Here is a 13,543-nt window from a genome sequence, read left to right on the forward strand (position 1 = left end):
AGGTTATTGTTTCATGATAAGGTTGATGATCTGAGTGTTTGGTGAAGAGACGGTGATTTTCATGGAAAATGGCATAAATCAACAGTCGATTCCCACAAACAATGCCACTATTCTGTTTAGGGAACCATGTATAAGTGTTAAAGTGATGGAATAAATCCCAAACTCGTTGGATAAAACTTCTAGTGTGGTGGAAAGAGGTGGATCTACAAGGTTAAGACCCTAACGCCCAATTCTGTGACTGAGTGAAAAGTAGTTTGCGAGTGAGAATGAATTGAATACTTAAAATGACGCAATCTAGTCTTTATATAATATGGACGGTTAAAATCATCCTTGTGTGATTCAACGTGTTGTGCGGGTTGTCATTTCATTAGATTAAACAATGAGAGGTGTGACGAAGGACGTGATTGTTTATCCTCAACAGGGATGTGGTATATCTGTTCTGTGCGTCTTCTTCCTCAATACTTATTATTGGTTTTTTTTAACCTTACAAACGATTCATATCAACTTAATTTCAAAAAAAAAAATGTAAGATGCTTAACTATTAAATCATTCTTTAACTTTTTTTTTTATATAATGGAATGAATCCTAATGACTTGTTGGCATGCAAATACCATTGTTATTTTTAAAAGAGTAGGTAACAAAATAAAATTTGTTTATAATCTATGAAGCAAGGGAAACATTTGAAAAAATGTTTTAGATTTTTCAAAAAAATTTGTAATTATTAGTTTAGTTTTAGTTCCATCTAAAAAGTTTATTTTAATGACAAACTAGCAACATATTTGTATTATCTATTATAAACTGTTATTTTCCCTACAGTGCCAATCCACATACAATAATGTGAATTCATTGTTAAAAAAAAGACAGAAAAGAAAGTGAACAATAGTTTATTTTGTTCACAAAAATAACTTATTTTATAACACTCATATGACAAACAAATAGGCCATTCATGCCATATACAAACAGTTAATTAGAGCTCCAAATCTACGATCAACAAACACAATATTCTGCAAACTATAATTTTCCTCACTTCAATCAAACACATAAATATTGCCATACTTATTTATTCTTAACATTACTTAATCAACCATTCACTAAAAATCACCATCAACCATAACACCATTCATCTTAAGTTCATCTTTAATTTTCACCATTTCATCTTCTGGAAATATAATGGTCACAAACTTTCCATCAATATCATTCTTGTTAGGATCTTTTGACCAAGGAAGCACCAAAACAGCACCTTCATCTCCAACCCCTTGAAGTGTGTAGTAAACAAATATTGGTTTTTTCCCCCTCAATTTAAAGTCATGAACATTGACATCTTCTAAGTTGAGAAATGTCAAATTAGCACCATAGACAAAAAAATCAGCCACACCTTCATTTGTTTCAACTATCTCCTCAATTTGTTTTCTCTCATCAGTACCTTGTTCCACAAGTAACCTAGCCAAAGTTTTTAAATCTGTGTCAACAATAGAACAATCATTTCCGGCATCAACCTTGCATATCAATTGGTCATTTCCAATCATATCATTGCCTCTACCATTCGGGTCGGATCGACAAACAGTCACAATAGTAGGTTCAGATCCTTCTCGAACTCTCGCAATACAACGCCAAATTATCGCGCATAGAGATTCAAAAGACGGATTTTTCTCAACACTCGAACCCCAGATTTGTTCTTGCAAGTTGTTCATTTGGGAGGCAGTTATGTGAAACGAGAATTGTTCCATTTTTTTATTGTTAGCGAGAATCCAATGATCGCCAACCGGGTCAACCCTTTTAACCGTAGCCGGATCTTTTTCGAGTCCTTCTAAATTAAGGGGTGTTGCAATGGATCTTGGAATGTTGTAGGGCGTTTTTACGTTCAAATTGTTGCAGAACTCACCCCATTTATTCATGAAATCTGAAGCTGAATGTGGGTCCCCCAATACATGAGCCCAACTAATGCCAATTGCAGCCCCACCACATTTAAATTGAGTTACCTACAAAACCATAGTAAGATACACATCTCAAACCAAGACTTTGTTTAGAAATGAATACTATAAATAATGGAGGGAAAGCAACATGGAGTAATCATGAATGGATCCATTCATCAACCTCATCTCAACTGAAAGTAATAGCTCACCATAATGAATCTCACTCATTGGGATATGTATTGGATCCTCTCACTCTCATATACAAAAATCCTTAAAGATGGCACACAAATATAGGTAGAGATAAAGAGAGCATTCAATGTAACGGAGAATCCAATATTTTGACTTTGGATTTCTTCAACTTATAACAATTTCAATACACTAGTAATAATTAACAAAAATATGTTGATAAAGTTAATATTTTTCTCTTTCATTTATTACAATGTCTTAAGCTGTCTATAATAATCATGTGAGACATGTTTTTTTTAAAATAGAAGAAGTGTTATTTACCTATAATATATATATATATATATATATATATATATATATATATATATATATATATATATATATATGAGATTAATTACTATATACTGTCGGTGTAAAATATTTTACACAATCGATTCATCGCCATCACCTGTTTGCATTACTTTATAGATTTTTAAAATAAAAGTCAAACTTCTTTCAACATCTAACGGCTATGATTAACTGACAGTGTAAAATCCTTTTACACCTGTCAGTGTATTTCAATTAAATTATATATATATATATATATATATATATATATATATATATATATATATATATATATATATATATATATATATATATATATATATGTGTGTGTGGAATCTTCTAATTAATTAAAAAAAGAGATTAATTGAAATACACTGTCAGTGTAAAAGGGTTTTACACCATCACTTAATTATAGATGTCGGATATTAAAAGAAGTTTGACTTTTATTTTAAAAATCTATAAAGTAATACAAACGGATGATGGTGATGAATCGACGGTGTAAAACTTTTTACACCGACCGACAGTGTATAGTAATTAATCTCTTAAAAAAAAGTGTGTTAATTCCCTATAAAGAAGATAATTGAATCAATATGCAATATTTACAAAATAATATTTATATAGTCGATAGTATTAAAACCCACAATGGATATAAGAGTAAGTACAATTAATTTATATCCTTCCCGCATGATATCCACAAATATATATAAAAGATCAGTATTAAGTTTGAAGAGAACTAAAGATCTTACCTTTTAATTATAAGTTAGCATGACCTATGAAATAGCTAAATTAAATGAAGTATATATCATCGATAACAGTTATTTAACTATTGTAGATATTATAAATTGATAAATAATTTACCATAAAAAATAGAACACTATATATAAAACATTTAAAATAAGATAAATTAAAGATCTTTTATGAAAAGGAATTAACACAATCATTAATTTATTTTTAATTAAATTATCACACTCTAACATATTAAATAATTAATGTAAGAATATGTTTAAAATAAATATATTAAGGCCAATTTTTTTATAGCATTTTTGCTTATAAAGAAAGCAAAAAATGATTATCTATTATAATTTTAATTATTTTTTTCTAATTGTATACTCCATACTATTTATTACTTTTTTTTCAATTTATTTTATGTATAATTAATAAAAACGATTTCGTAAAATTATATATATTTTTATACAAAATTAGTTATATTTTTTAATTCATTAAAAAGTTTTAATTCATTATAAATTAAGACGTAGGGAAGCATATATTACTGTCCTCTTTTTTTATTCTTTGCTTTTTATACATATATATTTTTTTTAATTTTTCTTTTTAATGATGTCTTTTTTCTAGAGTCACAACCATGGCTGGAGTGGTCCAATGTCCTGCCTCTCTCGAAGGAGACTATGAAAAAAAACTTATCGTCTCTTTTTCTTTGTCTTCTTCTTAATTTTCTACCAACTCAAAAGAAAAAACTTCCATAAAAATACTTGACTTTTTTTTGTTTCAAATATAATAGAGTAGAGAGATACATAAATGTCAGTAAATTATTTAAAGAACCTGCAAGAAAACGGGAGGAGAAAAAGATAATTCTGGCCCAAGAGCTTGTTGAGAAACGAGCAACTTGTAGGAAGACCAATCCTTCATATCAACCCATTCATCTAAAGTTTTGGTGCATCTAGTCTCAGCTAGCCTTGCTCCACAGTCATTACATTTGATAAACAGGCGACCGGATTCCGTTCGTCGAAATCGGCCACACGGAACAAAATAATGGTTGAACATATTGAACAACGTCTCCTTAATTTTCGCAATATTTAGACCTTGTGCGGCCTCGGAGTCAAATAGGTAAACCACTTTAAGATAATGAAGCTTCATGGCCAAGTCGAGACCGACAGGGTGGTGAAAAATATTCGACCCGGAGCCTCGACCTGGTCCAACCGAAGATAGTCTTACATCATAGATAAGACTCTCTTGCTCATCTTGTGTAAACACCATGATGATAAGAGGTTTAATTTGGTGGTTGTAGTAGAAGAGAGGTTAGGGCAAGAACAATATATAGAGTTAAGAAGTGAGATATTTTATATGAGAGGGACCACAAAAATTATGGGTAGAGAGAGTGAGTTAATGTGAAGCTATGCGTTTGGTTGTCATTGGTTAGATAAACAGTTAGACTTAGATCCTCAACAAACATGCATTTATATGATGTCTGTGACATTGTAACATCTTGGCTGTTGAACTCCAATTATTTTTGTATCTAACATGGGGTTTGATTGTATATTAGTAGTTGATATATAAAGGAAAGAGAAAAACATTTTTATAAAATTAATAGTATTAGGTATTGCTCTTAGTTGTTTGATTTGTGGTTTTTGTTTTTAGTGTCGGTTTGTATTTTGGTTTTAGGTTTGTATTTTGGTTTTAGGTTAACATCATCTTTATTTTTCATTACAAATCAAGAATTCTATTTATGAAAGAGATAGTCTTAAATGATATATTAGTGTGATTTATTTTTTAAGACAAGTCTCAAATAAGTTTTTTTTAAATAGTAATTTTAAATTCGTTAATAGTTTGATCGAGTTAAATTTTAGACACGAGGTTCGAGAGACACAATACTACATTTTTAATATTCGGATTGCCGATAAAAGATTTGAGGAGGAAGATATTGTGTTTGCACAACACCAAATTTTTTTGGGATGCTCTACTAAGGTTTGAAAGAAAATTTAATCGACATGGGCTCTTCAGGTGCTAGCCACAGGGTTGGAGACCTTTCATGATCAACTCTTTTTCCTTGAATGACTCTGATGTCTCCATCCTAACTCGAGCACAAAAGAAATTCCTTGCATAAGCTCTTCAAAATGTGTGTGACATACTAGTTTTAAATTTTTCCAAGCCTTGCCACAAGGTAACCTCGCTAGATCAAGATACCTTATGAGGCTTACAAAGAAGGACTAGAATGTTGCATGAATAATTTACATGGGATATTGATCACTAGTAAAGGTAATGTGTCACTGAAGGCATCTAAATTTTGTGACAAACTCATGAAATTATGGAGTTCAATTACTAATTGGGATTTAATTCCTTTGAGATGTGGCTACTTTAAATTTCCATTCAAATCAAAGGAGAATCTCAATAAAATTCGGAGTGTAGGGACATGAAATGTTAAGCTCTCGCTCATGCGCTTGTATGCATGAATACTAGATTTTAGACCTGAAAATTTGAATATTACACATGCTCAAGTGTAGATGAGGATGTATGGACTTCCTTTAGAGTATTGGAAACCAACTACTTTATATGCAATTGCTTTTAGTATTAACACCTTTTACTAATTGACAAACTTACTAGAAAAACCAGTTTGCGACATTTTGTGCATGTGCAAATAGATCTTAACATGCCAGGTACTCCCCATGGTCGTATTTTGGTAGAATGAGAGGGTTATACGTTCTTTTTTTAATTGGAATAAGAGGGATTAACTTTTTATATGATCATTATGTGTGTGTTGGTCATAGTATTGATAAACGTTGGAAGTTAAAAGTCAAGAATTTTGAAAAGCTTCTGATTAAAGAATCTACAAGATACACATCTAAAAAGTCCAAACTGACTATACTAGTTAATGATAGTGTGAAGGACATAGAGAATGGTGAATTTGTAAATGTCATAGTAAATGACATAGTAAATGATGACTCTATAGATTTGAATGAGGCATGAAGTCATGCTTTTGATGATGAAATAGAGAATGATGACTTTGTTCTGGAGATTCTACCTGAGAACGAGGTTAATGCTAATGAGGAACATTTATCATAAAAAGCTCTCTGGATGATGAAGAAATATTAGTAAAGACTATTAATGATTTGAATAAGAGTTTGGTGATTGAGAAAGAGATGATTGATGATAGAATGAAGCAACTTGGTCCTGATCTTGTGGTTATGGAATATAGTGGTAGGAATTTAGTGAGATATACACGTGATGGTTTGAATTTGACAAAGAATAATATTCTTTGGGGTGACGAAGACAATCATTCTGAGTCTTATCAGGAGGGATTTACTTTGGTCAAGAAAAAGGGTAGGGGAAGATATAAACTAACTCATTCTAGAATGGAAATTAACACCTGATCCATGTCGGGTAAACATAACACCGTTCAATAAAAGTCATTTATTGGAATGTTAGTAGAGTAGGAAACTTTGATACTAAGTTAGCTATTAAAAATCTATGTGATCGACAAAAGTCTGACTTGTTTTTTATTGATGAACCAATGATTCCTTATGCTCATTTCCTTGGTGAGTATCTTAAACAAATCAGACATGAGAGAGTTGCATTAAATTTCAGAAGAAATCATGATTCAAAACTATGTGCTTTTTGTGCAATGATATATGTAGATGTTTTTGATTGGCAGCATTTTGTGTTAAAACACTACATGTACTCTGATGTCTTGACTGATGTCATGACATGCTTGAGTAGTATGCTGCAGGATTAGCTAATATAGGATTTACTGAATGTCAAACTGGATGTTATGACATTCATCCCTGACAGCAGATACTGAATTATAGGCAGGTTGGTTTTTCTGCTACAGTTCAGTATTTAGTTCAGTCTGTTTTCAGGAGAATAACAGACCTGGCACATAGCCTATTGTCTGAATGTCAAACTGAATGTTATGACATTCATCCTTGACAGCAGATACTGAATTATAGGCAGGTTAGTTTTTCTGCAACAGTTCAGTATTTATTTCAGTCTGTTTTTCAGGAGAATAACAGACCTAGCATATGGCCTATTTTCTGGACGTCAAACTGAATGTTATGACATTCATTCCTGACAGCATATGCTAAAGTGTAGGCTAGTTAGTTTTTCTGTTTCAGTATTTTTCTTAGGCTATTTTTCAGGAATCAAACAGCTGAGCTAAAATCCAGGAAACTAACAACTGAGCTACAATTAAGAGGCCTGACATATAGCCTATTTGGTAGCACCCTAATATGTGGAAATTAGGTTAACTTGCTTAACCTTAATTTTAGGAAATACAAGTACAAGGCCCAAGTGTTGCAATATAAAATGATGGCAATCCTACTTTCAGCAAATCAGGGGTTTGAAGCGTGAAACATTCATTATATCATAATATTTCACTGCTGTATTTTTATTGTGTCTTGTATTAGGTTTTACTTGTGAGCCAAGCAATTATCACCTAGATGATTGCATTGGACTAGGGTGTTCATTAATTTGTAAGTGTTGTGTCACTCTAAGCTTTTAAGTGAGATTGTTGTGTTTCTTGATTAAAGCTTGTAAGCATAATCAAGAGTTGTTTGAAGTATAACTTCGCCATTAACTTTAAACTAATTAAAGGTTGTAATCACTGTGGTGATTGAGGGGTAGTAGGAACTCTGGTCTTAGTTTACGATTGAAATTGCATTGGGTAGGTCTTAAGTGATAGGATAAAACAGTTGGTTTAAGTCCTGGATTAATACTGCTTATAGTGGATTTCCTCCCTGGCTTGGTAGCCCCCAGACGTAGGTGTGTTTGTCACCGAACTGGGTAAACAATTGTCTGTGTTATTTACTGCCCTTTACATTTACGTTCTGCATCATTCGTGTCTACGCAGAATTGGATGTCATAACATCCAGTGTGACATCGAAAGTCTGTTAACTAGAATTTCAATTGGCATCAGAGCAGGCACCCTGCCTGTTAATTTCTGGGTGAGATCTAGGGACGTTATTTTCTAGTACCATGGACAAGGATGTAGGACTCTCCAATAGACCACCCATGCTGGATAGTTCTAACTATGATGACTGGAAACCTCGTATGATAGCCTTCTTGAGGTCTCTGGATAGCAAGGTCTAGAGAGCTGTCAACAAGGGATGGGAACATCCAACGAAGACAGGTAAAGATGGAATCATTATGCAAATTCCTGAAGAAGAATGGGACAAGGAGCAAGAGGCATTAGCCCTTGGAAACTCTAAGGCCTTGAATGCACTATTCAATGGGATAAATAAGAACATCTTCAGACTGGTGCATCACTGTGAGCCGACTAAAGAAGTTTGGGATACTCTCAAAACAACTCATGAAGGTACCTCCAAGGTGAGGATGTCTAAACTTCAGATGGTGACCACCAAGTTTGAAAATCTGAGGATGAAAGAGGATGAGACTATTCATGACTTCCACATGAATATTATTGAAATTTCCAACACTTCTGGTGGCTTAGGAGAGAAAATGTCTGAAGAAAAACTTGTAGAAAAGATTCTCAGATCCTTGCCCAAGAGATTTTCCATGAAGGTCACTGCTATAGAAGAGGCTCAAGATATCTGCAATATAAAGGTTGATGAGCTTATTGGTTCTCTCCAAACCTTTGAAATGAGCCTGTGTGAGAATGTTGAAAAGAAGAACAAAAGCATAACTTTCATATCATTTACTGAAGATGATTCAGAAGATGGAAGTAGTGGAGGTGATGAAAGCATATCAGAAGCTATAGCCATGCTTGAAAGACAGTTCAACAAATTCATAAAGAAGATTGATCAAAAAGGGAGACCAAATGTCAAGAACATTTCATCTGACTTCAATAAAAGATCAACATCTGAAGAAAAGCTCAACCAAGGCAAGGGAATCCAGTGTCATGGATGTGAAGGTTTTGGACACATTAGAGCTGAATGTCCTACGTACCTCAAGATGCAAAAGAAGGGACTATTTGTCACATGGTCTGAAGGAGACTCTGAGAGTGAATATGAAGGAGAATCTGCTAAGCATGTCACTGCACTAACTAGTGTCTGTGCCTCTGATGATGACTTAAGTGGAGATGAACTTACCTTTGATGAACTTGCTGCTTCATATAAAGAGCTATGTATCAAAAGTGCAGAAGTGTGTATACAAGGAGAAAAGCAGAAGACACTCATCAAGGAGCTGGAAGCTGAGAAGAAGAAGCATCTGACAATCATAGATGGTCTAAATGGTGAGATAATCTTGTTGACCTCTAAGCTAGATCAAATGACAAAATCCATCAGAATGATGAATAAAGGAACTGACACTTTGGAAGAAATTCTAAAGGTGGTACAGAAATCAGGAACCATGTCTGGTTTAGGCTTTGCTAAGAAATCCTCAACTGAACACAAAAGCTCAAAGGCTGAAGTTCAGAAAGTCAAGCAGAAGTCACAGCCAATGTCACAACATCGGGGAAACCGGAGGATTAACCATCAGAAGAAGAAATTTCAAAGATGGAGATGTCACTACTGTGGAAGATTTGGTCACATAAAACCCTTCTGTTACAGGCTGCATGGTTACCCTAACCAGACCCCTCAAATCAGACCTAAGCAGAAGGCATCTAAGCATAATGCCCCCATCAAGAAACAACAATGGGTTGCTAGATTAGCTCACACAGCTCTAAGGGCATCTACCATAGAAGACTGGTACTTTGATAGTGGCTGCTCAAGACATATGACTGGTATGGAGAACTTATTGGTGGATATACAACCTTATACTACCAGTTATGTGACCTTTGGTGATGGTGCTAAAGGAAAAATCAAAGGTGTTGGTAAGCTGGACAGTTCTGGAGTTCCAGAACTGAATAATGTGTTGTTAATAAAAGGACTAATTGCTAATCTCATCAGCATAAGCCAGCTGTGTGATCAAGGTTTCTATGTTCAGTTCACTAAGGAATTATGTGCTGTGATGAATGGAGATAGTCAGGAAGTTATGAGAGGATCCAGATCCAAAGATAACTGCTATCTATGGGAACCTAAAGTCTCAAACTACTCCTCAATTTGCTCCTCAGCCAAGGAAGAACAGGAGGTGAAGTTGTGGCATAGACGTCTTGGACATCTTCATTTAAGAGGAATGAAAAAGATCATATCCAAGGAAGTAGTTAGAGGAATCCCAAAGCTGCTTATTGATGAAGGAAGAGTCTGTGGAGAATGCCAGGTTGGCAAGCAAACCAAGATGTCACATCCTAAGCTGGGACATCCTACAACATCCAAAACTCTGGAACTTTTGCACATGGACTTAATGGGACCTATGCAAGTTGAAAGTCTGGGTGGGAAGAGATACGCTTATGTGGTTGTTGATGACCATTCCAGATACACATGGATAAGCTTCATCTGAGAAAAATCAGATGCATTTGATGTCTTCAAAGATCTGTGCATCAGACTCCAAAGGGAAAAGGATAGTTGTGTTGTCCGAATTAGGAGTGACCATGGGACGGAGTTTAAAAATTCCAAGTTTGACGAGTTCTGCTCATCTGAAGGGATAAGTCATGAGTTTTCCTCATCTATTACTCCTCGTCAAAATGGGATAGTTGAAAGGAAAAACAGAACTATTTAAGAATCTGCTAGAGCTATGATTCATGCAAAGAAGCTTCCTATGCACTTTTGGGCTGAAGCTATGAATACAACTTGCTATGTTCACAATAGAGTTACCTTGAGAAAAGGAACCTCTTCCACTCTGTATGAAATATGGAAAGGCAGAAAACCTATTGTGAAGTACTTTCATATCTTTGGAAGCAAATGTTACATTCTTACAGATCGTGAACCGAGAAGGAAAATGGACCCCAAAAGTGATGGGGGTATATTCCTAGGATACTCTACTAACAGCAGAGCTTACAGAGTTTTCAACTTCATAACCAATGTCCTGATGGAATCCATAAATGTGATTGTGGATGATAAAGAGGAAGGAGCCAATGCCATAGAGGATGTTGGAACATTCCTTGAGACTTCAACAAACATACCAGTCAAGACTGAAGAGGTACAGGATACTCCTCCTGAATTTGAGGTAGATGCATCCAACAAGGTGCCTTCTATCAGAATTCAGAAAGACCACCCTAAGGATCTTATCATAGGGGATCCTAATAGTCGTGTGACTACCAGATCAAGGAAGAATAACTCAAATTCCTGTTTTGTATCCAAGGTTGAACCAAAAAATGTGAAAGAAGCCCTGACTGATGAATATTGGATCAATGCCATGCAAGATGAACTGGAGCAGTTTAAAAGGAATGAAGTTTGGGAGTTAGTGAAGGTGAGAAAAACAAGAAAGGGGGGTTTGAATTGTTCTGGAAAATAAACGCTTTAAAAAAAAGATAACACAGAATTTTATACTGGTTCGCTTATAACACAAAGCTACTCCAGTCCACCCGGCCAAGGTGATTTCGCCTTCAAAAAGGACTTAATCCACTAATCTTGAAAGATTAATACAACCAAACGTCTAAGAGAGTGATCTCTTAGTCCTCCCAAGTATACAGACTAAGCAGAGTCACTTGAGGAACAAAAGCAATTTATCAAAAAGGACTTGTAATCGAAAGTGCTTCTAAGAGTAAGCAAATATTACAGCAAATAGAGCAAGCAAGTGTTTTCACGTATGAGCAATAGCTCGTGAAAAAAAAGTGAGAATGTAGAGAATTTTCTGTGCGTTGATGTGTCTTTCAATGAAGTATGTTGTCCTTTATATAGTGGTGAAAGGACCGTTGGAGTGATGACAGAATATTGGTCTTTGATGAGCATTCAATGTCATTACTTCTGTGTTTCTTGCCATAACCAAAATGCCTCCCTGAATAACTTCTTTCCAAATATACTTTCTTTCCATTTGAAGAAGTTGTTTCCGTTACTCTTTCTGGATTTGGAGAATCTTCATCAGAGTCTTTGTTATCTCGGAGTTGCTGTGTCAATCGGAGATTGCGTTGAGGTTACGTCAGAGCTTCTAAGAGTACTGGTCTTTTAGATCATCAGAGTTGAGTCCAGTGGAAGTTTAGAGCTTTTGGTATTCTGCTGTCTTGTTTTGCTTAGAATCAGAACTTCTAGAGCGCACTTCTTCTTCAGATGCTTCTGATCTTCTAGTACTTTGTATCTGATCAGAGTTTGTATCTGATAGCGTGATCAGATTCCTTTGTTCTTGTTCAGAGTCCGGCACACTTAGAAAAATTTCGTTAGGGTGCCATTTTTGGTTTCATCCTTTGTTATCATCAAAATCCTGGAATCTATTGTAGAACTAATTTTGTTCTTACAATCTCCCCCTTTTTGATGATGACAAAACAATCTTAATTTATAGATGAAACATTTAGAGATAAGAATTTATCAGATCAGATAGAAGTGAGCTCCCCTTGAGATAAGCCTGGGAGTTCAGAAGTTCTTACCGGAGCTTCCATGATATGATGTTTCTAGATACTCTTCTACAAATATCTGAGTCAAAAAGGATTAGAACCATTTTATTGAATAAAATGTTCGCAGAGTACTAAAGGATTTAGATATGTTTTCATCAGAGCTGTTTTTATTTCTCCCCCTTTTTGTCATAATCAAAAAGACTTAGCAAAATAAAGGAAATGGAAATATATATATATTCAGATATGAAGCACAAACAACAGAAAGCAAAAACAAACAGAAATAGATAGCAACAAGCAAATCAACAAAGGAAAATCCTAGGTGCCTAAGGGTTGGGAGGTGGAGGCATCCTCTGAAGTAGTTGGTTCAGTAGATTCTGAATGTTGACGTTGACTGAATCCTGTTGATCCAATCTAGCTCGGACTTCCTTCTGCTCCTTCTGAAGATCTTCAAGAGTCTTGAGAACCAGAGGGACAAAGGTGGAAGAATCCCTCTGAGTCAGAGCATCCGGTTCTACCCTGCTGGCAGATTCTTCAACACAACGAGCTTCAGCTTCAGCAGCGGCTTTAGCTTCAGCTTCAGCAACAGCTTTTGCTTCAGCTTCAGCAGCAGTAGCGTCAGCTAGAGCTTTGGCTTCAGCTTCCTTAAGTCTTTGAATTTCCTCTTTCCTAGCTTTTTCTTATGCTTCCTTTCTGGCTTGCTCCTCAGCTTCTCTGGCTAAGCGCTCCTGTAGTCTTACTTCATCATCTCTGATGAAGTCGTTTCTGACTTGCTCAGAGAGGCTCTTCAGTTTGAAGGCTTCAGAGGTCATCCAGCCAATAACTCTATTCCAGTGTGTCCTAACAGCTGAAGGATCATCACTGATGCCAGAGTTAATTGTCAGAGACTTGACCTTGTCAACTGAGGCTCCTGCAAACAACACTATTGCTTCCTCTAGGGTTGGCAGGGTGTTGTGTGGTTCAGATGGTGGTGTAACACCTCAAAATTTGCCCTCCTCTCTTGGGACTAGCATTAACATATCACATATCATTTTTAGGTCATTAGGCATTTCATATTGCATATCATGTG

The 13,543-nt window shown here is 35.2% G+C and overlaps 1 protein-coding gene across 1 annotated transcript; it reads right to left on the reverse strand.

The window, feature by feature from the left end:
• Positions 1-863: 863 nt before the first annotated feature.
• On the reverse strand, positions 864-4,471 carry LOC127100568 (protein ECERIFERUM 26-like). Its single transcript, XM_051037796.1, has 2 exons — positions 3,984-4,471; positions 864-1,979 (listed from the first exon to the last, which is right to left on the reverse strand). The coding sequence occupies exons 1-2, from the start codon at positions 4,416-4,418 to the stop codon at positions 1,092-1,094; spliced, it is 1,323 nt and encodes a 440-aa protein (XP_050893753.1). The 5' UTR covers positions 4,419-4,471; the 3' UTR covers positions 864-1,091.
• Positions 4,472-13,543: the final 9,072 nt, after the last annotated feature.

The sequence above is a fragment of the Lathyrus oleraceus genome, chromosome 7, assembly GCF_024323335.1.
Source record: "Lathyrus oleraceus cultivar Zhongwan6 chromosome 7, CAAS_Psat_ZW6_1.0, whole genome shotgun sequence".
NCBI classification, from domain to species: domain Eukaryota; kingdom Viridiplantae; phylum Streptophyta; class Magnoliopsida; order Fabales; family Fabaceae; genus Lathyrus; species Lathyrus oleraceus.